The 27,601-nt window shown below is 42.0% G+C and overlaps 1 protein-coding gene across 4 annotated transcripts in view; it reads left to right on the forward strand.

Annotated features, from left to right (window-relative positions):
• Positions 1-15,651, forward strand: part of GRM1 (glutamate metabotropic receptor 1) — a 487,741-nt gene extending 472,090 nt beyond the window's left edge. For 2 of the 4 annotated variants that reach the window (XM_069769157.1, XM_069769158.1), the window contains exons 8-9: positions 2,164-3,094; positions 12,080-15,651. In XM_069769157.1, coding sequence (XP_069625258.1) covers positions 2,164-3,094; positions 12,080-12,896 — 1,748 coding nt within the window. In that variant the 3' untranslated portion in view covers positions 12,897-15,651. The remainder of the gene's footprint in view (positions 1-2,163; positions 3,095-12,079) is intronic. The other 2 variants (XM_069769159.1, XM_069769160.1) reach the window with 1 other exon arrangement.
• Positions 15,652-27,601: the final 11,950 nt, after the last annotated feature.

The following is a 27,601-nucleotide window of genomic DNA, read 5'->3' on the forward strand; positions in this document are numbered from 1 at the left end:
TCCGCTCCCAAGAGTGCATTGCGGTCTCGCGAGATGATGACGTAGCGGTCTTGCGAGACCGCTACGTCATCATCTCGCGAGATCGCAATGCATGGAGCGGTCACCGGAGCGTCGCGAGGAGAAAGGCCTGTTCTGGATCCGAGGGGCCGACGGACGGTGAGTATATAACTTTTTTATTTTTTTACTATTTTTAACATTAGATCTTTTTAGTATTAATGCTGCATAGGCAGCATCAATAGTAAAATGTTGGTCACTCAGGGTTAATAGCAGCGTTAACGGATTGCATTACACCGCGGCATAACGCGGTTTGTTAATGCTGCCATTAACCCTGTGTGAGCGCTGACTGGAGGGGAGTTTGGAGCGGGCACTGACTGTGGGGAGTAAGGAGCAGCCATTTTGCCGCTGGACTGTGCCCGTCGCTGATTGGTCGTGGCTGTTTTGCCGTGATCAATCAGCAACTTGGGATTTCTGTGACAGACAGAAGGACAGACAGAAAGACGGAAGTGACTCTTAGACAATTATATAGTAGATGAGTTGCCAAATGAATTGAAAATCTAGTCCAGACATTGACAAGGTTCAGAAAAAAGATTATTATTTGAAATAATAATTTTCTCCTTCAAACTTTGCTTTCGCCAAAGAATGCTCCCTTTGCAGCAATTACAGCATTGCAGACCTTTGGCATTCTAGCAATTAATTTGCTGAGGTAATCTGGAGAAATTTCACCTCATGCTTCCAGAAGCCCTCCCACATGTTGGTTTGGCTTGATGGGCACTTTGTGCACACCATACGGTCAAGCTGCTCCCACAACAGCTCAATGGGGTTGAGATCAGGTGACTGCGCTGGCCACTCCTTTACAGATAGAATACCAGCTGCCTGCTTCTTCCTTCAATAGTTCTAGCATAATTTGGAGGTGTGCTTTGTCCTGTTGTAGGATGAAATTGGCTCCAATCAAGCGCTGTCCACAGGGTATGGCATGGCATTGCAAAATGGAGTGATAGCCTTCCTTATTCAATATCCCTTTTACCTTGTACCAATCTCCCACTTTACCAGCACCAAAGCAACCCCAGACCATCACATTACCTCCACCATGCTTGACAGATGGCGTCAGGCACTCTTCCAGCATCATTTCAGTTGTTCTGCTTCTCACAAATGTTCTGTGTGATCCAAACACCTCAAACTTGGATTTTCTGTCCATAACACTTTTTTCCAATCTTCCTCTGTCCAACGTCTGTGTGCCCATATTAATCATTTCCTTTCATTAGCCAGTCTCAGATATGGCTTTTTCTTTGACACTATGCACTGAAGGTCAGCATCCCGGAGTCACCTCTTCACTGTAGATATTGACACTGGTGTTTTGCGTGTACTATTTAATGAAGCTGCCAGTTGAGGACCTGTGAGGTGTCGATTTCTCAAACTACAGACTCTATTGTACTTGTCTTGTTGCTCAGTTGAGCAGCGGGGCCTCCCACTTCTCTTTCTACTCTGGTTAGAGCCTGTTTGTGCTCTCCTCTGAAGGGAGTAGTACACACCATTGTAGGAAATCTTCAGTTTCTTTGCAATTTCTCGCATGGAATAGCCTTCATTTCTAAGAACAATAATAGACTGTCGAGTTTCACATGAAAGTTCTTTTTTTCTGGCCATTTTGAGAGTTTAATGGAACCAACAAATGTAATGCTCCAGATTCTCAACTAGTTAAATGGAAGGTCAGGTTTATAGGTTTTCTAATCAGCCAAACTGTTTACAGCTGTGCTAACATACTTGCACAAGGGTTTTCAAGGGTATTCTATCCATCCATTAGCCTTCTTACACAGTTAGCAAACACAAAGTACCATAAGAACACTGGAGTGATGGCTGTTGGAAATGGGCCTCTATACACCTATGAAGATATTGCATTACAAACCAAATGTTTGCAGCTAGAGTAGTCATTTACCACATTAACAATGTATATAGTGTATTTCTGAATCATTTACTGTTAGCTTCATTGGAAAAAACTGCTTTTCTTTCAAAAATAAGGAAATTTCTAAGTGACCCTAAACTTTTGAACGGTAGTGTACATCAGAAAGTTTTTTTCTAGGGTATGAAAATTGTTAAAATTAAGTAGAAAGTGTAAGTACATATCTAAGTAAGAAGAGAAACTAACCCAGATTTTCTTTCTTCCAACAGGTTGTGAGCCGATAGTTATAAAATACTTACAGTGGAGTGACATTGAATCCATCATTGCTGTGGCCTTCTCCTGTGTTGGGATTCTTATCACTATGTTTGTCACCCTGATCTTCATTCTCTACAGGGACACACCTGTGGTGAAGTCATCCAGTCGAGAGCTTTGCTACATTATCCTGGCTGGGATTTTCCTAGGTTATATATGTCCTTTCACACTCTTAGCCAAGCCCACTACAACTTCATGTTACTTGCAGCGCCTCCTGGTTGGTCTCTCTTCAGCAATGTGCTACTCAGCGCTGGTGACCAAAACCAATCGTATTGCCCGAATACTAGCAGGAAGTAAAAAGAAAATTTGCACCCGTAAGCCACGTTTTATGAGTGCTTGCGCTCAAGTAATAATTGCTTCAATATTGATTAGTCTGCAGCTTACTTTGGTAGTCACATTAATGATTATGGAGCCACCAATGCCAATTCTTTCTTATCCAAGCATTAAAGAAGTCTATTTGATCTGTAACACTAGTAATTTAGGTGTAGTGGCTCCTCTAGGCTACAATGGACTGCTGATAATGAGCTGCACCTATTACGCATTCAAGACCCGCAATGTTCCAGCAAACTTCAATGAAGCTAAATACATTGCATTCACAATGTACACTACTTGTATCATCTGGTTGGCATTTGTCCCAATATACTTTGGGAGCAACTACAAGATCATTACCACATCTTTTGCTGTCAGTCTTAGTGTCACAGTTGCTTTGAGTTGTATGTTTACACCCAAGATGTACATTATTATTGCCAAACCTGAAAGGAACGTTCGAAGTGCTTTCACTACTTCTGATGTTGTACGTATGCACGTCGGAGATGGAAAAACACCATGCAGATCAAACACCTTCCTCAGCATCTTCAGAAGAAAGAAACCAAGTACTGGGAATACAAAGTAAGTACAGTTCACTTTCTTAATACCACAGTATTATAAAATGTGCATTATGAATCCTATACAGCCTTTTTATTCTGTCTGTAGAAAGTTTTGAACAAGCGCTAGATAGCCTAACCTGCATTATTGAGATAACCCATTGATCTGAATGGGCACTGTGTAATGCACAATTTCCACCATGTAATTGCTGCAAGGAAACAGAACCTGTTGACAAACAAGTAATAATAGAAGACACAAAAAGAGCACAGCGAGGTCAAAAATACTCATTTGTAAAGAAGTCACAGCAAATGAGCAAGTGCTAGTCAAAAAATGAAAAAAAAATACAGGGTACTTAGTTAATACGTTTTTTGCAAAAAAATGTATATTAAGCTGGTCCACCAATCGCCAAGGTATACCCATAATAGAGCAGTCCTATCTAATGTATATAATCCCTATCTGATGTATTAAAAACCTGATCATCTGTATAGTACCTGTATAAGCAGGGTTCAGAGAGAAAATATCCATGTGGACATGCAGGATGGAACAGCTTTAGTGTAAATGGCCCACAGAGGAGTGGTGGACTCCCCAGTCTTGTAGTAACAAGAGAACAATATTTCTCTGAATCCTGCTTATACAGGTACTATACAGATGATCAGGTTTTTAATACATCAGATAGGGATTATATACATTAGATAGGACTGCTCTATTATGGGTATACCTTGGCGATTGGTGGAGCAGCTTAATATACATTTTTTTGCAAAAAAAGTATTAACTAAATACCCTGTATTTTTTCCATTTTTTGACTAGCACTTGCTCATTTGCTGTGACTTCTTTACAACAGAGTATTTTTGACCTCGCTGTGCTCTTTTTGTGTCTTCGGGTTTCTTGGTGGTTTGAACATGTTTCTACAGACTTGTTCACTGTGCAAGTAGTCCATGTGTTTTTGGTTCTAAACAAGTAATAATGTCTAAACTGAGTTAAAACATAAAACCTACTAGTAATAAGGCAGCGAATGACATGCTTGTAAAAAATATAGCGGATATATTGTAGCTGTACTATCCTATTTCTACTAACTTATCGGTCCTGGAAATTATAAATCACATTGGCAGTCCAGAGAATAAAGAATATTGAATACAATTCTCCATAGATTACATTTATTTTAGCTGCTTCAGTAGTAGTAACTAGTGTTGAGCGACTTTTACTTTTATAGGATCGGGTCGGGTTTCACGAAACCCAACTTTTTCAAAAGTCGGGTCGAGTGAAATCGGCCGATCCTATAAAAAAGTCGGGGTCGGGGTCGGCCGAAACTCGAAACCCAATGCAGTGCATTGGGTTTCCAATGGTTCCCAGGGTCTGAAGGAGCGGAAACTCTCCTTCAGGCCCTGCGATCCATATTTAAGTGTAAAATAAAGAATAAAAATAAAAAATATCGCTATACTTACCCTCTGACGCGCCCTGGTACTAACCGGGAACCTTCCTTCCTTCGAATCAGCCTTCCAGGACCTTGTGGTGACGTCGCGGTTTGTGATTGGTCGCGCGACGCCCATGTGACCGCTCGCGCGACCAATCAGAAGACGTGACGTCACCGCGACGTCACCGAAGGTCCTGGAAGCGCTGATTGTTAGGAAGGAAGGCTGCCGGAAAGAAGCAGGGCGCATCCGAGGGTGAGTATATTCCTATTAGGTATATGGTCACCCTAATATTCCTATTAGGTATATACTCACCCTCGGACGCGCCCTGCTTCTTTCCGGCAGCCTTCCTTCCTAAGAATCAGCGCTTCCAGGACCTTCGGTGACGTCGCGGTGACGTCACGGCTTCTGATTGGTCGTGCGAGCGGTCACATGGGCGTCGCGCGACCAATCACAAGCCGCGACGTCACCGCGACGTCACCGCAAGGTCCTGGAAGCGCTGATTCAAAGGAAGGAAGGTTCCCGGTTAGTACCAGAGCGCGTCAGAGGGTAAGTATAGCGATATTTTTTATTTTTATTCTTTATTTTACACTTAAATCTGAATTCCGATACCAATTCCCGATATCTTAAACATATCGGGAATCGGTATCGGAATTCCGATTCCAGATACAGAAGATCGCCGACTTCATGGCCGACCCCACACAGGGGTCGGGTCGGGTTTCATGAAACCCAACTTTGCCAAAAGTCGGTGACTTCTGAAAATTGCCGACCCGTTTCGCTCAACCCTAGTAGTAACTAAACAAAGGGAGAGACAGAGATCAACGTCTCTGAAGAATGTGTATAGCGAAGGGCAACTGACTCAACCTGCTGAAAATCACTAAAATGATGTCGATATGAAATTACACTCAAGAGGTCTCATTAAAAATGACTCTCATTTTTTTCTGTTTGACATTACTGTTTACTCCACAGGTCCTCGTGTATGGCACCCCACCCCTGAAAAACGTACTTTCTGATGCTTATAACACATGATGTATACATGTGAATACTATGGTATTAAACCTGTCCTTAATAGATCTGTATTATCTGTTTTACTGGCTTTTCTCATATACCTTAATGCCTGTACTGCCTAGGTACTTCAGCTATGCAGGACAACCATAGGTGGCCCCTTAAATCACAATCATGTCAACCACGTTATATCTGTAATTGGATAATAGAATTTCTCCATATATATTACTTTTTTAGACATACCGTATATACTCGAGTATAAGCCGACCCGAGTATAAGCCGACCCCCCTAATTTTGCCACAAAAAACTGGGAAAACTTATTGACTCGAGTATAAGCCTAGGGTGGAAATGCAGCAGCTACCGGTGAATTTCAATAATAAAAATAGATCATTATTTCCCCATAGCTGTGCCATATAGTGCTCTGCGCCGTTCATTATTGCCCTATAGCTCTGCCCCATATAGTGCTCTGCGCCGTTCATTATTGCCCTATAGCTGTGCCCCATATAGTGCTCTGCACCGTTCATTATTGCCCTATAGCTGTGCCCCATATAGTGCTCTGCACCGTTCATTATTGCCCTACAGCTGTGCCCCATATAGTGCTCTGTACCGTTCATTATTGCCCTATAGCTGTGCCCCATATAGTGCTCTGCACCGTTCATATTGCCCCATAGAAAGCTCTGCCCTATATAGTGCTCTTGCACCATTCATATTGCCCCATAGAAAGCTCTGCCCCATATAGTGCTCTTACACAGTTCATATTGCCCCATAGAAAGCTCTGCCCCATATAGTGCTCTTGCATCGTTCATATTGCCCCATAGAAAGCTCTGCCATTGTCGCTGCTGCTGCTGCTGCGTCTCGTCCCGGCGTCTCCGCTCTGACTGATCAGGCAGAGGGCGCCGCGCACACTATATGCGTCATCGCGCCCTCTGACCTGCACAGTCAGAGCGCAGAGATGCCGGGAAGATGGAGCGACGCCGGGAAGATGGAGTGGCGCCCGGCGTGTGGAACGGGGACAGGTGAATATTACATACTTACCTGGTCCTGGCGTCCGGCTCCTTCTCCCGGACAGCTGTCTTCGGTGCCGCAGCTTCTTCCTCTATCAGCGGTCACCGTTACTGCTGATTAGAGAAATGAATAGGCGGCTCCACCCCTATGGGAGGTGGAGCCGCCTATTCATTTCTCTAATGAGCGGTCCCACGTGACCGCTGAAGAGGGGAAGAAGCTGCAGCACAGAAGACCGTGGGATGGCAGGGGGAGCGTCAGGATCGCTGGGACTAGGTAAGTATACCTCAGCGCCCTCTCCCCCTCACCCGCTGACCCAACCGCCGACTGTGACTCGAGTATAAGCCGAGAGGGGCACTTTCAGCCCAAAAATTTGGGCTGAAAATCTCGGCTTATACTCGAGTATATACGGTACTTGTTTTATAGTTGTCCTTATTACTTCCATTATGTTTCTCCCTTACATTTTAGACCTATGCTGCTACTTCCTTGCAACTGTCTGAAAATATGTAGTTTCTATCTACAAGCAGCCTCAATAGTGCTTTCCTCTTTGTAATTCATGGGAAGCGATCCTCACAAAATTACTGATTGTTTAATTCAAGGTCTTGTATTACATGTACCGTAATCTGACAAAGTATGTATAGATATGCCAATATATATCATTATTTCTAATAAAAAAAAGTTTTCAAAAGGGTCAAAGGCAGGATTACAATGACAGGTAAACACCTCTATACACAGCTGTTAACACAAGATCCACCATTCACAATAGTTGATGTCACACCTGACCCTTCTCCCCCGCCCTCCATGACACAATTACTTATACACAGGCTCATTAGATACTTTAATACAAAAGATAGGGTCCAGATCTAACCATTATGGCTATGTGCATGTGTTATTTCCTGAAACATCAGGAAGTTAGTATAAAAAGCCAGCATGGATAGTAAAAAAAAATTGCAAGAATTCTAATTTTTAATACAGATTGTGATAAGTAAAAAAAATTCCAAAAATATTTAAAAAATAATTTTAACACAAAAACCTGATTAAAACAATAAATTATTTCCTTAAGGTTACCTTTCTTTTAATCACATCCCAGATAGCCCCGAATTTAATGGTGGGGAGCTGCACATAAGCAAGCAGTTCTTGGCTGCATGTAACTTTCTAGTCCTGTATAACGTTCTGAAACCTCAATCTACGGGGTCCACACCGCAGTTATCATTAGATAGTTTTCTTTGGAATACATCTGAGAACTGCTATTGTTTTTTTTCAAACATGATCACAAATAACCAATTTATGAGTCGTGTTGTCATGGTTTGGGGGTTCTCTGCGGTTTTTGGACCTTGTTCTGCATATTACCAAATGTCTACAAAGTCTTCATTTAATTAAAAATGTAACTCTTCAACATCTGCATATACATATGGTCAAGCCTACTTACCTTAATAATATCAAGTAACCAACCTGTATACTCTATATAGGAGAAAACAAGAAAAATTCAAACTAATGGTTTCATATAATAATTTTTCATTCTATATATGAATTTACGAAACATTGGGAGCACCAAAAACTCATTGTCATAGATTTTCCTCTTTCTAAGCTACACCAGACTTTCCGAAATTGAAGGAGCCACATGAAAAATGCAAGTGTCAGACTTTATTACACAATCCAGTCCAGCTGAACAGATGTCCTTTTTATAGTAATGTGAAATTATGGTGTAGAAGTCGGAAACAGATTTTGAATAGTGCCCCAGCTGCATTGCCACTGTAATTCACAAAAGATCTCAATCAACTCAAAGGGCTAAATTGCAGCTTGGGAAGTAGATTGCAATTTCATGGTATTATTCAAACTACGCCATATAAGTTCCCTTCCTGTTTCTACAAAGTATGTCCTACTTTATGGGACCTATAAGAAAATTTTAATTTTACAAATGAGAAATATATATAATTTTTTAAACTAAAACATACATTTAAAAAACGTCAACATTTTCTTATTAGAAAAAAAAGGAAATATTTATGCTAATTATTTTATTATAGATTAATCCTAATTTCCCTGCAATAAATCTGATGCCAAGGGTGCACATCTATAAAGCAAGCAGAGAAGGTGGCTGTTAGGGCAGGTGGCGATGGCTGCAGAGTTTCTCATCCAAGAGAATCGTGCCAATCATGCAAGTGACACTCCGCATGTGATCATAATGTGATCTGATTTTCTAAGATCAGGAGAAGGTGGAGAAAAAAAATCTCCATCTTCTCGATTCTGTGATGCCGTGGAAATCGGACTGTGCTCAGATGTCAACCGAGTGCAATCCGATGTTTCCCATGCACTCATTGACTCACATGGCCAAGTGGGATCTGAATATCGGATCAAACTCGGGCTTGTAGTGATTTTCCTTGCTGAGTCAGACAGAATCTGTTTGAGAAAAAAGTCAGACATGTGCACAGCCCCATTAAATAACATTAGTCTGAGTGCGATCTAATGTTTTGTCGGATCACACTTGGACTGATACCAAAACTCTTGGTGGCAAGGACTTAGATTTTCCTTTGATGCAAAACATGTTAGAGCAAAAAATCCAATGCAAAAAAAAATGTCTTACAAAATAGTTATTATGGAAAAAACATAATACATAATTCATATAAACGCAAATGTAACAGACCATACCATAAAAGTAACATCTTAGTTATCCTCTGAGGTGAAAACTGTAAAAAAAAAAAATAGGCAGAATTGCTATTTTTTTTTTTATATAAAATCCATGGCTCTCAAAATATAGCAACCCAAAATTGAATGGTTTAAAACATTTTTTTCCACTTGACACTTTCTGGTTTTGAACATCACTAGCACTTAAGAACCATTAAAATAAATTATTTAAATGTTCACTACCACACATTTGGCTCACTTGGCAGTATAGCAAACGACATTAGGTAAAAAGCATGAGGTTGAGAAGGACTGATAGAAGTTTCTATCATCAATATTTTTTTATTACTTTTTTTGTTCCACATAAAATTGGTAAATACCCTAATACTTCAGATATGAGGAATGTTTTTTCAGAGGGCAAAAAGTCTGATAATCTAATAATATATTTTCACTTCCTCTAGAATGGTGGACTTCACTTACTAAGAGTTGATTTCTAGCAATGATTTATGCCTAAAGTTTTTTTTTAAGAAGTGCTTTACACAGCCTTTCCTTAGGTGTGACCAGTGGAGGTCTGATCCCAGAGGCCACTGCTGACTTCTGTTCTGGACTAAACTGGACTGTACCAAGCTAATCTTCATTTACTTGAATAGGGCACAGCAGAATGTATGGAGAAGCTGCCATGTCTGGCATAACACTGAAAAACCCTGCTGATTATTTATGATCATAGTTTGACCTGCAATAATCACACCTAAGGAAAAGCCATAATTAAAATCATGGGGAGACAATTTTATGATCTTGAGTTTTGCCAATTTAAAACTGATGTCATATACTGTACAGTATGCATGAATGATATTTAAGGTGACAATGCAGTGTTGCCATATGTATTCTTTCTTGGGCTGGGGATTGTGTGCAACCATGTATATTGGTCCATAATTTAGCAAGTGGCATGCTTCATGCGGAATGACATTATGAATATTTGCATAATTTCTCCTTGAATGTATGTATAGTTAATTGCATGATTTCATACATGCTATGGCCAAACCGATGTGCGCATGGAATGTAAGCTAAGAAAGTCATCCACCGTACTGCTAAGATTATGTTATTTTGTTTCTGCTAATCAATTCTGCATCCATCAGATTCTGCTAAGAGCAAAGATTTTGCATGTAAATCATCTGTTTGTTGCGCAGAAACCTCAATTTACTCAAATACAAAAACATATAGACATAATACTACATGTTAATAGCCTTAAAGTGAACCTGACACCTGATACCTGCTGCCCAATTCGTGCACAGCATGTATCAGGCACTGGCTGTATAAACTCAGCCAAGTATGTATGACTATGAAACGCTACGACATTTAGGAGAAAAATATACTTTAACCCTGCTGTTGTCTCCGGTCTGGGGAGACCTATTTTGAACTTGGGTATTTTTGGGGGTGTTCAAGATGCGGTTCTGAAACTTGTGGTTGATTGACTTAAATGAGGATGGGTCAGTCGGCCACGGGTTTCAGAGCCGCATCTTGAATATTTTAAAGAATATTGAAGTTCAAGGTCGGTCGTTTTTGACCGAAGACAACAGCAGGGTTAAGAGTATTACTTCTCCCCACCCACCGACCTGGGTTGATAGGTCTCAGCATATGTGTACGTATATACAGAGACCTATCAATTTAGGGCAGTGGGCGGGGAGAAGCTGCCGGAAACCCGCCTGCCTGACTAATCTATAGCGTGTACTCGGTCTCCAACAGAGCATTTTCGAGTCAACCATACCTGGCATACATCATACAGCCAGTGCTTGACACATGTTGGCTTCAGATTAAACAGGAAGTATCAGGTGTCAGGTTCTCTTTAAATTAGATGAAAAAAATAATATATTTGTAAGCAATAATAAAGTAATCAAGCACATGCTTGATAATTAAAGTGTCATCTCACAAGTATTAGAGAGAAGACTAAATTAATACTAAATTAATATTTTACATTTAAACTGAAGATCAAAATTTTGTTTATACAAGTGAATTATTATTTATAGTCTTTTATGCTTTTATAAATAGTTTTTCTTAATTATTTTACTTTCGGACTACACAGACATTAAAAATATAATAAGCAAACAAATTGTGTTACCATACAAAAGGTACTTCATGTATCCAATTTTGGAAGCTAAGTGTAGTATTCATTTCCAAATTGTCCAGATAGTACACAAATCCTACAATCACAAAAATAGAGAATAAGATTTATATTATTAAATTATTTTTATACTGATGGTCAATCCTTAGGATAGGACATCAATATCGTGTCAGGTGGTGGGCAAGTACGATACCAAGCACCCCTGTAGATCAGCTGTTCTCAGTAGTGGTGGTGGCTAGATGTGATCAGTTGTGGAGCTGTACAGCACAAGTACATCAACTGTATAATTGCCGTGGCTTGGTACTGCACGTCCACACCTATTCACATCCTACAGAATTCACATGAATAAGGGTGAATGTGCGGAACCCCTCTGAGACCGCTATGCAGTCAACTGAGCTATGATGTCCCACTCTACAACTGATCACATTTAATATTATCCCACTGCTGCCAGTAGGTCTTCAGAACCTTATATTAACTGATCACATTTGACCACTGCCTTAGGAGACAGTTGATCGGCTGATTTGATATTAATGACCTATCCTAATCATAATAAGCCTGAAGATGCATGAAAGTTCATGGGTGTTCAAGTAGGGTTCCTCTCCATACCCTAAGAATAGGCCATTAGTATAAAAGTACTGGACAACCCATTTAATGTTTATGTATATCATTTTATACTATTCACACATAAATGTAAAAAGAGAGAGAAATATAATATATATATCACACATAGCTTAAATTATATACCACATATGTGAATCATTCATTTGCACATTTTCTGGCTTTTTATTTTTAATTTTTGAAGTGATTTTCTGCATGCTGTATATTCAAATGCATCCATCTTTATTTTATTCATAGTTCTAATGGAAAGTCTGTATCATGGTCTGAACCAGGTGGAAGACAAGTACAGAAGGGGCAACACAAGTGGCACAGACTATCAGTGCATGTGAAGACCAAGGAAACAGGATCATCAAACCAGACGGCTGTGATAAAGCCCATAACCAAAGGCTACCAAGTGCAGAGCAAGAGCCTCACATTTTCAGATATTAGCACTAATGCTTTATACAACGTGGAAGAGGAAGAAGAAAATGAGCCAGCGAGGTTCAACCAACCAAACAATCCATCTATGGTGATACATAGGCGATTGAATGCAAGTCCGCCACCTTCTCAAGAATTTGAGGAGGGATCAGTATGTCTGTCAGAGCCAGTCTCTAAGAGCCTGCCATTGCAAAAGTCTATTTTAGACCAGCTGCATGGGGTGATCAATAAATTCTCAACCGGAATTCCAGACTTTAACTCTGTCATACCAATTCCAGGACCAGAGAATGGTATTGACTCCATCTACCCTACTCAGCAAGTGCTTCCACTTCAGATGGCGGCTTTCTGTGAAGGAATAGACTCCTCCACTGAGGAGGTAGAGAATGAAAAATTGAACCTTATTCGGGATTGTATGTATGATAGCACAGATATACCTGATGAAGAACTTGTTCCAAGCAAATTAGTGTTGGAGGATTCACCTGCTTTGACTCCTCCATCCCCTTTCCGGGATTCAGTAGCTTCAGGCAGCTCTGTGCCTAGTTCACCCGTCTCTGAGTCAGTACTCTGTACACCCCCAAGTGTTACATATGCTTCAGTTATGTTGAGAGACTATAAGCAAACCTCATCAACCTTGTAGAGAATTGTTCTTATATTTCTTAAGCTATACAGGGCTTTTAAATGTAAAAGGGACAATATACAGTAAAAGTGAAATCAGAAAGAAAAGCAAATAATAAGTGTCCTGCACTAAAATCGATCTTTATGAGGGCTCCGAGTCTTAACAGCTGTATTATTTGTTTCACTGTATTCATAGAGAGATGGAGTATATTTAACTAAGCACAACATTATAATCAACACCTAAAGGAAGCTATAATACACATTCGGCATCCATAGGTAAAAAATTGGGTAGAAACTATCATGGTCGTAATGGTCTTATTAGCCATTTTATTGGACTATGATGAATATTAAATATATGGCTATTTTTCTGAAAGCCTTTATAGTGTGTACCATGCTGTATTTAGCAGGGAAGCTGAGTAATCTTATAGCTTTTTTAGTGCATTAATTTGTTCAAAAACATAATACGTCAGAAAAAAATAAACAAGAGTTGAGCTCAATGGCACACCATTGCTCTTCACAACAATCCTATAGTCAGGGTATATACCAAATGTGGCAATCATGCATAACTGACACGGTATATGCAGCCAGAGGCATCTCGAGGTGATATTCCATTTGCATCACAATATAAAGCAATGCCTAAAAAACACGTTAATCCATCAAAACATTGAAGCACCAACTAGTGCTGCTAACCATTTAGGTGGCTATAACTTTCCTAACCTTTAAAAAAACAAATCATTCCTTTCTACTCATCAGTTGACTTTGTTCTAGCTGGTGGTGTTTTTTTTATTGTAAAATTATAAATTATGTATACTGTGTGATCATAAGGTAAGAGATACTGCCAATATGGACCTTCTTGGAAAGAGGTCCTACTATATATAAACCCAAAAATGAGGACTAGGAATCCAAACCAGAAGAGAGTAACTGCCAGAATGTTTGGGTGGAAATTCTTTGTAAAGTCTTAAGTCTTACACTTTAATTAATTGAGTAAATGATTACCATATCTAAATAATGTTTCAAAGGGGATAACACATTTGCTTTTAACTATTTAATTCTCTTCTGTACATTGAAATCCAAAAAGGGAAAAATGTAAATGTATTACATGTTTTCCAATAATTGGAGGGCAGATAGCTGCTGGAGGAACCTTCATCTACTGCTCTGTCCTCAACGGGAGACCAAATAAACTACGAATTTAATAGGATTGGTGTTTCCTTCACTGGAATAAGGTGTGACAAGTATATTGAGACGTGCCTACCTTCTCATAAATGTGTTGCATCCTAAAGCAGTACGTGCACCATAAAATTAGATCTATGATCTGGCATAGATTTTAGCTACAAGGGTTACCAATTTGTGTTGCTCCACCTCTTAAACTTTACCTATCCCATTTTTATAGAAATACTGGGACTTGCACAAAGAAAGGGAAAAATAATATTTTTTTTGTATCTACCCCTTGTGCCAAATTTTGTGACTTATTGAATTGAGTGATTGATAAATTCCACCTTATGTCTTGTACCTTTGGTAGGCCCATTTGGTTCCCAACTAGCGAGAAAGCCTATAATATATTTTTACATGCATTTTTAGGTTGTGTCCTTTTACCATTGCACGTACAACTTTCGTATTGAGAAGGGCAGCTATTTTTAGTTAGTATTTCAAACATTTATTTTAATATTTTAACTGTGGATGAGGCAATTATATAAATATATACATTCCAAGAAAGCAGGACCGATGTTTAGACTGAGATAATCCATGGGGTATTCTAAGCTTTTCAAGAGTGTGGTGTGTCCGCACTATGTTCACGGCGAGAATGGAAGTAAATGTATAGAGCTCTTCTCATCAGCTTTGATCTGCACAATCATTGTTTGTATATTTTTAATCACTGTGGGAAAAGGAAAATCACTTGTCATTATTTTCTTTGTATATTTGAACTGTTAAAACTACTTATAGTTGTCTCACAGATAATAAATATTACTGCTATTTTTGTCAACCTGTGTTTATGACTTACATACAGTTTTTGAAATATGCATTTTTCATATATTGCTACTATCTTTAAAATTTAAAGCCGAACTTTGTATGTCTGAGATAGCTGCTAATACTTAAAAAAAAAGTTTTGGTTTATATGTGAGAGTCATTAAGGTGTTTGCTTAAGATTAAAAATTGTAGAAAATGTACTGCACAATCGAGTATTTATTGTAATCTCATAACAGTGATGAAGAAAAATATATTTATGAAAATGTTTTCCTAGACAATATTTATTGTTCCGGATTAGAATCTTTCCCTATAACTGAATGTGAATTAACAAGTAGAATAGGAGTTGTAACCTTGTGCTAACCAGTCATTTTGGAGTTCTTGTTCCCAGCATGTTTTCACAACTAGCTGTCATCCAGAACTGCTGGTGAGCTGAAGGTTGACAACATTTGAATTGGAAAAACCAGACCATTTTTACCTCAATGTTGGTACTTTAGACTCTGTTTTGTTTCCTATGTTGCATGTTTCCTCTGCATTTTCTATTTCAGAGGATAATTATCTATATTTTGCCAAGGAAATGACAGTGTTTCTGGTGGCATTAAATGTTAAAGAACCTTTATTGCATCGCTGTGGTCCATTTCACTTGTTAGTAGGCCACAATCTGCTATATGTTGTATGAGCAAGTGAAGAATGAAGCAAAGACCTACACTGCATATAACATATTAAAGCTGTTTACCATATAAATGCTGCCATTTATTTATCAATGAATGTAAAATATTTGCATTGATAACAATAAAAGTTACAAATCTTTTCTACTTGGTTTTCTGCTTCTTTGTGTGTTTGATAAAAGAGATTTCTATATTTTTTGTTGCGTATATTGACCAAGGTATGATTGGCAATCTGCCCCTTCCGGGCAGTTTCCCGGTGGGCTGCAGCTCTAAGACACATAGTGGTCCGCGGGCCCTAGTTTCACATCCCAGCCCTTTAAATACACATCGATTGTAGTTTGCGCTGCTGCAATGACGGCACACACACAGTATGAGCACGACGCACAGGTGGCGGACACACACTGCTGGGCGGGAAGCATCTGACTCCCTGCGCTGTGTGTGCTTGGAATCTCCAAGGCTCACAGAACTGTTCCTGCATCGGACAGACACTGGTGAGTAGAGCCCTACCGTGCCTTGCACAGCTCCTGTTCAGGGGTGAACATCCTGATTCCTGCAGTGGTCAGGGCCCCATGGGGGATGGGACCCCATCAAGAAAGTTAAATCTGTGCCGACCTGATCCCCCGTCATGATGTATTGTATGCTGCAGAACTAGAAGGGCTCAAGGCAGCATACAATACAAGATCACCACTGCCGGAGCGTTTCCTGCTGTTGCATTAAGCTCAGTAGTCAGAATCTGGAGGGAGGGAGGAATGGTTGGCAGGCATAAGCAGTCTGTAGGGCTGAGAGCTGACATTGTAGAGGAGGCTCCATGTGTGCACGTCTCCCCTGCTCATTTCCTGTGTTATCCTGTGACTGCTCAGCTCCCTGCACTGCACTCATTGTAAGTGCACTTTCCATGTAATATATGTTTATTTGTCTATTGTGTCAATGCCAATAAGTGAACTTAATAGTATATACCAGAAAAAAGCAATAGCTATAAATCTCACCAAAACTGACAATTTTTTAAGCTGGTTTAACCCCTTTACCCCCAAAGGTCGTTTGCATGTTAATGACCGGGCCAATTTTTACAATTCTGACCACTGTCCCTTTATGAGGCTATAATTCTGGAACGCTTCAATGGATCCTGATGATTCTGACAGTATTTTCTCGTGACATATTGTACTTCATGATATTAGTAAAATTTCTTTGATATTACCTGTGTTAATTTACGGAAAAAAAATGGAAATTTGGTGAAAATTTTGGAAATTTTGCAATTTTCCAACTTTGAATTTTTATGCTCTTAAATCACAGAGATATGTCACACAAAATACTTAATAAGTAACATTTCCCACATGTCTACTTTACATCAGCACAATTTTGGAACCCCAATTTTTTTTGGATAGGGAATTATAAGGGTTAAAATTTGACCAGCAATTTCTCATTTTTACAACACCATTTGAAGTAACTTTGAGGGGTCTATATGATAGAAAATACCCAAGTGTGACACCATTCTACAAACTGCACATCTCAAGGTACTCTAAACCACATTCAAGAACGTTATTAACTCTTCAGGTGTTTCACAGGAATTTTTGGAATGTTTAAAAAAAATGAACATTTAACTTTTTTTCACAAAAAATTTAAATTAGCTCCAATTTGTTTCATTTTACCAAGGGAAATTGGACCCCAAAAGTTGTTGCACAATTTGTCCTGAGTATGCTGATACCCCATATGTGGGGGTAAACCACCGTTTGGGCGCATGGCAGAGCTCGGAAGGGAAGGAGCGCCATTTGACTTTTCAGCGCAAAATTGACTGGAATTGAGATGGGACGCCATATCGCGTTTGGAGAGCCCCTGATGTGCCTAAACATTGAAACCCCCCACAAGTGACACCATTTTTGATGGTAGACCCCCTAAGGAACTTATCTAGATGTGTGGTGAGCACTTTGACCCACCAAGTGCTTCACAGAAGTTTATAATGTAGAGCCGCAAAAATAAAAAATAATATTTTTTCACAAAAATGATTTTTCGCCCCCAATTTTTTATTTTTCCAAGGGTAACAGAAGAAATTGGACCCCAAAAGTTGTGGTAAAATTTATCCTGAGTATGCTGATACCCCATATCTGTGGGTAAACTACTGTTTGGGCGCATGGCAAAGCTCAGAAGGGAAGGAGCGCCGTTTCACTTTTCAATGCAAAATTGACTTTAATTGAGATAGGATACCATGTCGCGTTTGGAGAGCCCCTGATGTTCCTAAACATTGAAACCCCACACAAGTGACATCATTTTGGAAAGGAGACCCCCTAAGGAACTTACCTAGATGTGTTGTGAGAACTTTGCACCCCCAAGTGTTTCACTACAGTTCATAACGCAGAGCCATGCAAATAAAAATTATTTTTTTTTCCACAAAAATTATTTTTTAGCCCCCAGTTTTGTATTTTTCCAAGGGCAACAGGAGAAATTAGACCCCAGAAGATGTTGTGCACTTTGTCCTGAGTACACTAATACCCCATATGTAGGGGGAAACCACCATTTGGGCGCATGGCAGAGCTCAGAAGGGAAGGAGTTCCGTTTGAAATGCAGACTTAGATGGAACGGTCTGCAGGCATCACATTGAGTTTGCAGAGCCCCTGATGTACCTAAACAATAGAAACCCCCCACAAGTGACCCCATATTGGAAACTAGACCCCCAAGGAGCTTATCTAGATGTGTTGTGAGAACTTTGATCCCCCAAGTGTTTCACTTCAGTTTATAATGCAGAGCCGTGAAAATAAAAAATCATTTTTTTCCACCCAAATTATTTTTTATCCCCCAGTTTTGCATTTTCCCATGGGCAACAGGAGAAATTAGACCCCAGAAGATGTTGTGCACTTTGTCCTGAGTACACTAATACCCCATATGTGGGGGTAACCACTGTTTGGGCGCATGGCAGAGCTCAGAATGGAAGGAGCGCCGTTTGGAATGCAGTATCTTAGATTGGTCTGCAGGCGTCACGTTGCATTTGTAGAGCCCCTGATGTACCTACACAGTAGAAACCCCCAACAAGTGACCCCATATTGGAAACTAGACCCCCCAAGGAACTTATCTAGATGTGTTGTGAGAACTTTGACCCCCAAGTGTTTCACTACAGTTTATAACACAGAAGCGTGAAAATAAAAAATCCTTTTTTTTTCCACCAAAATTATTTTTTAGCCCCCGGTTTTGTATTTTCCCAAGGGTAACAGGAGAAATTGGACCCTAAGAGTTGTTGTTCAATTTGTCCTGAATACGGTGATACCCCATATGTTGGGGTAAACCCCTGTTTGGGCGCACGGGAGAGCTCAGAAGGGAAGGAGCATTGTTTTACTTTTTCAATGCAGAATTGGCTGGAATTGAGATCAGACGCCATGTCGCATTTGGAGAACTCCTGATGTGCCTAAACAGTGGAAACCCTCCAATTCTAACTGAAACCTTAACCCAAACACACCCCTAACTGTTGTGAATTCTGCTCTTGGGTTCCCTCTAGTGGTTGTAGCTGGGAATGCAGTTGTCTCCGAGTCACAGTCCTGGCCAGGTGTATCTGCTAATTGCTGTTCTGACTGGGATATTTAAGTGTGCATGATTCATTAGCCCTTGCCAGTTGACAATGTTTCTTTGGAAGTATTGAATCTCTGCCTGGCCTCACCTGCCTAACTGCCAGTTCAGCAAAGATAAGTGTTTTTTTCTTTTTCTGAAGCACACTTGCTGTGTGCTTATTTTCAGTGCTGATCTTTTGTTTCTATTTGCTCCAGCTTTGACTGTGTCAGTTGCTTTTCTCAGTCTGGTTGGATTCTCTGGAGTTGCAGTTATACTCTCCACATCTTTAGTTAGGTGGTGGAGTTTTGTATTTTCTGCTGTGGATATTTTTGTAGTATTTTTTTGCTGACCGCTTAGTATCCTGTCCTGTCCTTTTCTATTTAGCTAGAAGTGGCCTCCTTTGCTAAGCCTGTTTTCTACCTGCGTGTGTCTTTTCCTTTTCAACTCACAGTCATTATTTGTGGGGGGCTGCCTATCCTTTGGGGGTCTACTCTGAGGCAAGATAGTTTTCCTATTTCCATCTTTAGGGGTATTTAGTTCTCCGGCTGTGTCGAGGTGTCTAGGTTTTGTTAGGCACACCCCACGGCTACTTCTAGTTGCAATGTTAAGATCAGAGTTTGCGGTCCGTATAGTTACCACCTACTCCAGAGAAAGTTTTCATGCTGCTCCAAGGCCACCTGATCATAACACCTAACCCTAATCCCGACCATAACCCTAACCACACCCCTAACCCTAATCCCAACCCTAATCCCACCGTAAATGTAATCCAAACCCTAACTTTAGCCCCAACCCTAACCCTAACTTTAGCCCCAACCCTGACTTTAGCCCCAAGCCTAATCCTAACTTTAACCCCAACACTAACCCTAACTTTAGCCCCAACCCTAACCCTAACTTTACCCCAACCCTAACCCTAAACTTAGCCGCAACCCTAACCCTAACTTTACCCCCTACCCTAACCCTAACTTTAGCCCCAACCCTAACCCCAACCCTAAATCTAGCCCCAACCCTAACCCTAATGGGAAAATGGAAATAAATACTTTTTAAAATTTTATTATTTTTCCCTAACTAAGGGGGCGATGAAGGGGGTTTGATTTACTTTTATAGTGTTTTTTTAGCGGATTTTTATGATTGGCAGCCGTCACACACTAAAAGACGCTTTTTATTGCAAAAAATAGTTTTTGCATCTCCACATTTTTAGAGCTATAATTTTTCTATATTTTGGTCCACAGAGTCATGTGAGGTCTTGTTGTTTGCGGAGCGAGTTGACGTTTTTATTGGTATTATTTTTGGGCACGTGACTTTTTTGATCGCATTTTATTCCGATTTTTGTGAGGTAGAATAAACAAAAACCAGATATTCATCAATTTCTTTTGGGGGGGCGCTTATACCGTTCCACGTTTGGTAAAATTGATAAAGCAGTTTTATTCTTCGGGTCAGAATGATTACAGCAATACCTCATTTATATCATTTTTTTTATGTTTCGGCGCTTTTATACGATAAAACTATTTTATATGAAAAAATAATTATTTTTGCATCGCTTTATTCTGAGGACTAACTTTTTTATTTTTTTATTGATGATGCTGTATGTGGGCTCGTTTTTTGCGGGACAAGATGACGTTTTCAGTGGTATCATCGTTATTTTTATCCGTCTTTTTGATTGTGTGTTATTCCACTTTTTGTTTGGCGGTATGATAATAAAGTGTTGTTTTTTGCTTTTTTTATGATGTTCACTGAAGGGGTTAACTAGTGGGGCAGTTTTATAGGTCGGGTCAATACGGACGCGGCGATACTAAATATGTGTACTTTTATTGTTTTTCTTTTTTTATTTAGATAAAGAAATGTATTTATTGGAACAATATATTTTGGGGGGGAAGATTTGTTTATTTTTACACATGTAAATATTTTTTTTTTTTACTTTTTTACATTGCCCCGGGGGGGACATTATGCTATAGTGTCAGATCGCTGATCTGACACTTTGCAGTGCACTGTGTCAGATCAGCGATCATGCACTGCAGGAGGCTTGCCGACGCCTGCTCTGAGCAGGGACTTGCAAACCACCTCCCTGAAGGACCCAGAAGGCTCCCCGCAGCCATTTTGGATCTGGGCCTGCAGGGAGGAGAAGGTAGGAGACCCTCTGAGCAACGCGATCACATAGCGTTGCTCCGAGGGTCTCAGGGAAGTACGCAGGGAGCTTCCTCCCTGCCCGATGCTTACCTGTACCGCCGGAATGCTGCGATCATCTTTGATCACAGTGTGCCGGGGGTTAATGTGCCAGGAGAGGTCCGTGACCACTCCTGGCACATAGTACCGGATGTCAGCTGCGATAGACAGCTGACATCCGGCCCCGATCGGCCACACTCCCTCCGTGAGCGCGGCTGATTGGTGATGACGTACTATCCCGTCGGTGGTCATACGGGCCCATACCACCTCGACGGGATAGTACGTCAGATGTCAGAAAGGGGTTAAACAATATAAACTTTATTTTAACCACCATATACAACAACATCAATAAAAACAGATAAATATTATAAATGGGGAAGAAAGAATCAAGTAAAGGAAAGGACCGGCGGGTATGGCTTCAAAGTGGCATAATTTACGGTATATCTGGTACATAGCAGGGCTATAGTAATCAGTATCACAAAAAAAATATATAAATATTTACACACCATATATATAGTGTATACAATCCATCAGCTCAAACTGCAAACAGTGGTGATCGAGCCCCACATAAATAAAAAGTGCATTAGCATAATAAAGATTAGTATAACAATGTTCAATTGCATACAAAAAAATATAAATGAAAAAGGTGCTAGAGCACCACCGCCTGCAATACAGAAGCATATATCAATAATACGACCTGAATGTAAACCATGAAATATATTTACCTAGTAAGAGCCAGCAGCCAGGGACCCACCACACCCGACGCGCGTTTCGCTATGGGTGACCCCTGGACGAAGCTTTCCATAGCCAAACACGTGTTCTGACATCATGGTCGGTCACCATGGCAACCTACTGTGACATCGTCACCATGGCAACCATTATGACTAGGGTTGAGCGACCTTGACCTTTTTAGAGTCGAGCCGTGTTTCGCGAAACCCGACTATCTTAAAAGTCGAGTCGAGTGGAATCGGCCGATTATTGCGAAAAGTCGGGTATCGACCGAAACACGAAACCCAATGCAAGTCAATGGGGGAGCATAGTCGGCAGTGAGTGGAGGCCAGGAAAACACCTACACTGCCCATTTTAATGGCAAAAACATCCATTCTTGTTACAGAAGCTTGTCAATCGTAATTTAGCTTATAATAATTGGAAGGCATTTGAAATTGGGGGTCATTTGGCTAAAGTTGTGGGGGGTAGGGCTGGTTCAAGTAATTAGTGGGCCCAGTAAATCTGGACCACGTCACGGCAGTGGAGCAGGGAGAGGTAAGTATTTCAACTTTGCAAGTGCTGTGATCCTGAGCAAGCAGGGGGGGGGCAACTCGTTGGCATTGGCCCTGGCACAGGGCCCCTCAAAGTACAGAGGTGTGTTTGCACGGCGGGGGCGCCTCCCACCGGCAGCAACACTTTTGCGTACTGTGAGAGGCCCTGTGCCAGTGACGTCGCCAACTAGTATTCCTCCCCCCACTTGATGAAGGAACCTGCACTTTCATCTGCACCTTCCTCTTTGTCCCCGTGTAAGGTGGTATGGTATGCGGGAAGAGGAACCTGACTTTCAGCAGGATCACAATCTTGCTGTGTAGCGTGCACGGGGAATGTTGCGTTATGGGTCAATGTACAGGCAGACTCATCTATCACTGGCTGGGCAATGGGCAGGATGAGGGGGAAACAGATATGGGCCCAAAGAATAAAGTGGGCTAAATGCAGTTCAAAATTTGTAACAGGACTAACCAGGGGGCATTGCTTTGTTCAGTGGAGGACAACTGGAATGAGAGGCTGACACAGAGAGTAGGCCCAAATCAGTAAGTAGTCTAAATGCAGTTCAAAATTGGCAACAGCAGTAAACAGGCGGCACAGCTTTGTTCAGTGGAGGAGAACAGCAAGGAGTGGCAGACACCGATAGTAGGCCCCAACCCAACTAGTAGGCCAAATGCAGTCTAACATTAACAACTACTTAACGAGAGCCTGAAAATGGAATTTCAGGACAGGAAACCAGGAGAACAGCAAGGAGCGGCAGACACTGTTAGTAGGCCCCAAACCAACTAGTACGCCAAATGCAGTTGTTCCATTTAACAACTATTTAACAAGAGCCTGAAGATAGAAGCTCAGGAAAGGCAACCTGGAGAACACCTTGGAGCGGAAGACACCGTCTCTACAACCCAGACCCAACTTGTAGGCCTAATGCAGTGTTGTTTCAACAACTACTTAACGAGAGCCAGAAGATCGAAGCTATGGAGAGACAACCTGGAGAACACCTTGGAGCGGAAGACACCGTCTCTATGACCCAGACCCAACTTGTAGGCATAATGTAGTGTTGTTTCAACAACTACTTAACACGAGCATGAAGATTGAAGCAATGGAGAGGCAACCTGGAGAACACCTTGGAGCGGAGGACACCGTCTCTACAACCCAGACCCAACTTGTAGGCCTAATGCAGTGTAGTTTTCAACAACTACTAAACGAGAGTAGGAAGATCGAAGCAATGTGGACGAAACCTGGGGAACACCTTGGAGTGTAACACACCGTCTCTCTACACCCCATACCCAATTTGTAGGCCTAATGCAGTGTAGTTTTCAACAACTACTAAACGAGAGTAGGAAGATCGAAGCAATGTGGACGAAACCTGGGGAACACCTTGGAGTGGAACACACCGTCTCTACACCCCAGACCCAACTTGTAGGCCTAATGCAGTGTTGTTTTCAACAACTACTTAAGACGAGCATGAAGATTGAAGCAATGGCGAGGAAACCTGTGGAACACCTTGGAGCGGAAGACACCGTTAGTAGGCCGTAGCGAAGTAGTAGCCCCAATGCAGTTGTCAAATTCCTATAGGCTGAAAACCAGACGCTCAGCTTTTTAAAAAGGAGGACAGCTGTATTGAGTGGCGCAGAGAGACACAGGTAGTAGGCCTTAAACAAAAAAATTGCCTCAATGCAGTTTAAAAAAGGTTCCAGGGGTACACGGGCAGCAGTGGTCAGGTCAGTGGAGGACTAGTGGAAGGAGGGACCGCAGACAGGCGTAGTAGGCCTAACATAACAAAATTTGGCTGTAGGCACTTTAAAATTGGTTCCAGGGGTACACGTGCAGCAGTGGTGTGGTCAGCGGAGGACAATTTGAATTAGGGACTGCAGACAGACTTTGTAGGCTGTCCCCTGTGGACCATGCATCCAACACATTAACCCAGCGCGCCCTAATGGACACGTAACTTTTTGTGGACATGCCTACTGGTCCATGCGTCTCTTGTCAGGTGCACCTTTCTACTGTTTGATTGCCTGAGTGCTATGACAATGCAGACATTTCATGCCGGTGGAGGGCTGGGATGGCTTTTCTCGCAAAAGAAATGTCGACTGGGTAGCTTGAACCGTGGTACAGCGTAGTTCATCTGGGCTTTCTAAATATAAAACAAAGAAAAAAAGGAGGCTCCATGCACTTTCAGCTGGGTTCCAGGGGTACACGGCCAGCATTGGTCTGGTCAGTGGAGAACTATTGGAAGGAAGGACCGCAGACAGGCTTCGAAGGCCTAACATAAAAAAATTGGGCTGTAGGCACTTTATAATTGGTTCCAGGGGTACACGGGCAGCAGTGGTCTGGTCAGTGGAGGAGTAGTAGAAAGAACGGACCGCATACAGGCTTCGAAGGCCTAACACAATAAAATTGGGCTATAGGCACTTTATAATTGGTTCCAGGGGTACACGGGCAGCAGTGGTCTGGTCAGTGGAGGAGTAGTAGAAAGAACGGACCGCAGACAGGCTTCGAAGACCTAACATAATAATATTGGGCTGTAGGCACTTTATAATTGGTTCCAGGGGTACACGGGCAGCAGTGGTCTGGTCAGTGGAGGAGTAGTAGAAAGAATGGACCGCAGACAGGCTTCGAAGGCCTAACATAATAAAATATGGCTGTAGGCACTTTAGAATTGGTTCCAGGGGTACACGGGCATCAGTAGACAGGTCAGTGGAGGAGTAGTATAAAGAACGGACCGCAGACAGGCTTCGAAGGCCTAACATAATAAAATTGGGCTGTAGGCACTTTATAATTGGTTCCAGGGGTACACGGGCAGCAGTGGTCTGGTCAGTGGAGGAGTAGTAGAAAGAATGGACCGCAGACAGGCTTCGAAGGCCTAACATAATAAAATATGGCTGTAGGCACTTTAGAATTGGTTCCAGGGGTACACGGGCATCAGTAGACAGGTCAGTGGAGGAGTAGTATAAAGAACGGACCGCAGACAGGCTTCGAAGGCCTAACATAATAAAATTGGGCTGTAGGCACTTTAGAATTGGTTCCAGGGGTACACGGGCAGCAGTGGTCTGGTCAGTGGAGGAGTAGTAGAAAGAACGGACCGCAGACAGGCTTCGAAGGCCTAACATAATAATATTGGGCTGTAGGCACTTTATAATTGGTTCCAGGGGTACACGGGCAGCAGTGGTCTGGTCAGTGGAGGAGTAGTAGAAAGAACGGACCGCAGACAGGCTTCGAAGGCCTAACATAATAATATTGGGCTGTAGGCACTTTATAATTGGTTCCAGGGGTAGACGGGCAGCAGTGGTCTGGTCAGTGGAGGAGTAGTAGAAAGAATGGACCGCAGACAGGCTTCGAAGGCCTAACATAATAAAATATGGCTGTAGGCACTTTAGAATTGGTTCCAGGGGTACACGGGCATCAGTAGACAGGTCAGTGGAGGAGTAGTATAAAGAACGGACCGCAGACAGGCTTCGAAGGCCTAACATAATAAAATTGGGCTGTAGGCACATTATAATTGGTTCCAAGGGTACACGGGCAGCAGTGGTCTGGTCAGTGGAGAACTATTGGAAGGAAGGACCGCAGACAGGCTTCGAAGGCCTAACATAATAAAATTGGGCTGTAGGCACTTTATAATTGGTTCCAGGGGTACACGGGCACCAGTGGTCTGGTCAGTGGAGGAGTAGTAGAAAGAACGGACCGCAGACAGGCTTCGAAGGCCTAACATAAAAAAATTGGGCTGTAGGCACTTTAACATTGGTTCCAGGGGTACACGGGCAGCAGTGGTCTGGTCAGTGGAGGAGTAGTAGAAAGAACGGACCGCAGACAGGCTTCGAAGGCCTAACATAATAAAATTGGGCTGTAGGCACTTTATAATTGGTTCCAGGGGTACACGGGCAGCAGTGGTCTGGTCAGTGGAGGAGTAGTAGAAAGAACGGACCGCAGACAGGCTTCGACGGCCTAACATAATAATATTGGGCTGTAGGCACTTTAAAATTGGTTCCAGGGGTACACGGGCAGCAGTGGTCTGGTCAGTGGAGGAGTAGTAGAAAGAACGGACCGCAGACAGGCTTCGAAGGCCTAACATAATAAAATTGGGCTGTAGGCACTTTATAATTGGTTCCAGGGGTACACGGGCAGCAGTGGTCTGGTCAGTGGAGTAGTAGAAAGAACGGACCGCAGACAGGCTTCGAAGGCCTAACATAATAAAATTGGGCTGTAGGCACTTTATAATAGGTTCCAGGGGTACACGGGCAGCAGTGGTCTGGTCAGTGGAGGAGTAGCAGAAAGAACGGACCGCAGACAGGCTTCGAAGGCCTAACATAATAAAATTGGGCTGTAGGCACTTTAACATTGGTTCCAGGGGAACACGGGCAGCAGTAGACAGGTCAGTGGAGGCCTAGTGGAAGGAGGGACTGAAGACAGGCTTCGAAGGCCTAACATAATAAAATATGGCTGTAGGCACTTTAGAATTGGTTCCAGGGGTACACGGGCATCAGTAGACAGGTCAGTGGAGGCCTAGTGGAAGGAGGGACCGCAGACAGGCTTCGAAGGCCTAACATAATAAAATTGGGCTGTAGGCACTTTAACATTGGTTCCAGGGGTACACGGGCAGCAGTGGTCTGGTCAGTGGAGGAGTAGTAGAAAGAACGGACCGCAGACAGGCTTCGAAGGCCTAACATAATAAAATTGGGCTGTAGGCACTTTATAATTGGTTCCAGGGGTACACGGGCACCAGTGGTCTGGTCAGTGGAGGAGTAGTAGAAAGAACGGACCGCAGACAGGCTTCGAAGGCCTAACATAATAAAATTGGGCTGTAGGCACTTTAACATTGGTTCCAGGGGTACACGGGCAGCAGTGGTCTGGTCAGTGGAGGAGTAGTAGAAAGAACGGACCGCAGACAGGCTTCGAAGGCCTAACATAATAAAATTGGGCTGTAGGCACTTTATAATTGGTTCCAGGGGTACACGGGCAGCAGTGGTCTGGTCAGTGGAGGAGTAGTAGAAAGAATGGACCGCAGACAGGCTTCGAAGGCCTAACATAATAATATTGGGCTGTAGGCACTTTATAATTGGTTCCAGGGGTACACGGGCAGCAGTGGTCTGGTCAGTGGAGGAGTAGTAGAAAGAACAGACTTCAGACAGGCTTTGAAGGCCTAACATAATAAAAT

Source organism: Ranitomeya imitator, chromosome 5, assembly GCF_032444005.1.
Source record: "Ranitomeya imitator isolate aRanImi1 chromosome 5, aRanImi1.pri, whole genome shotgun sequence".
Lineage (NCBI taxonomy): Eukaryota > Metazoa > Chordata > Amphibia > Anura > Dendrobatidae > Ranitomeya > Ranitomeya imitator.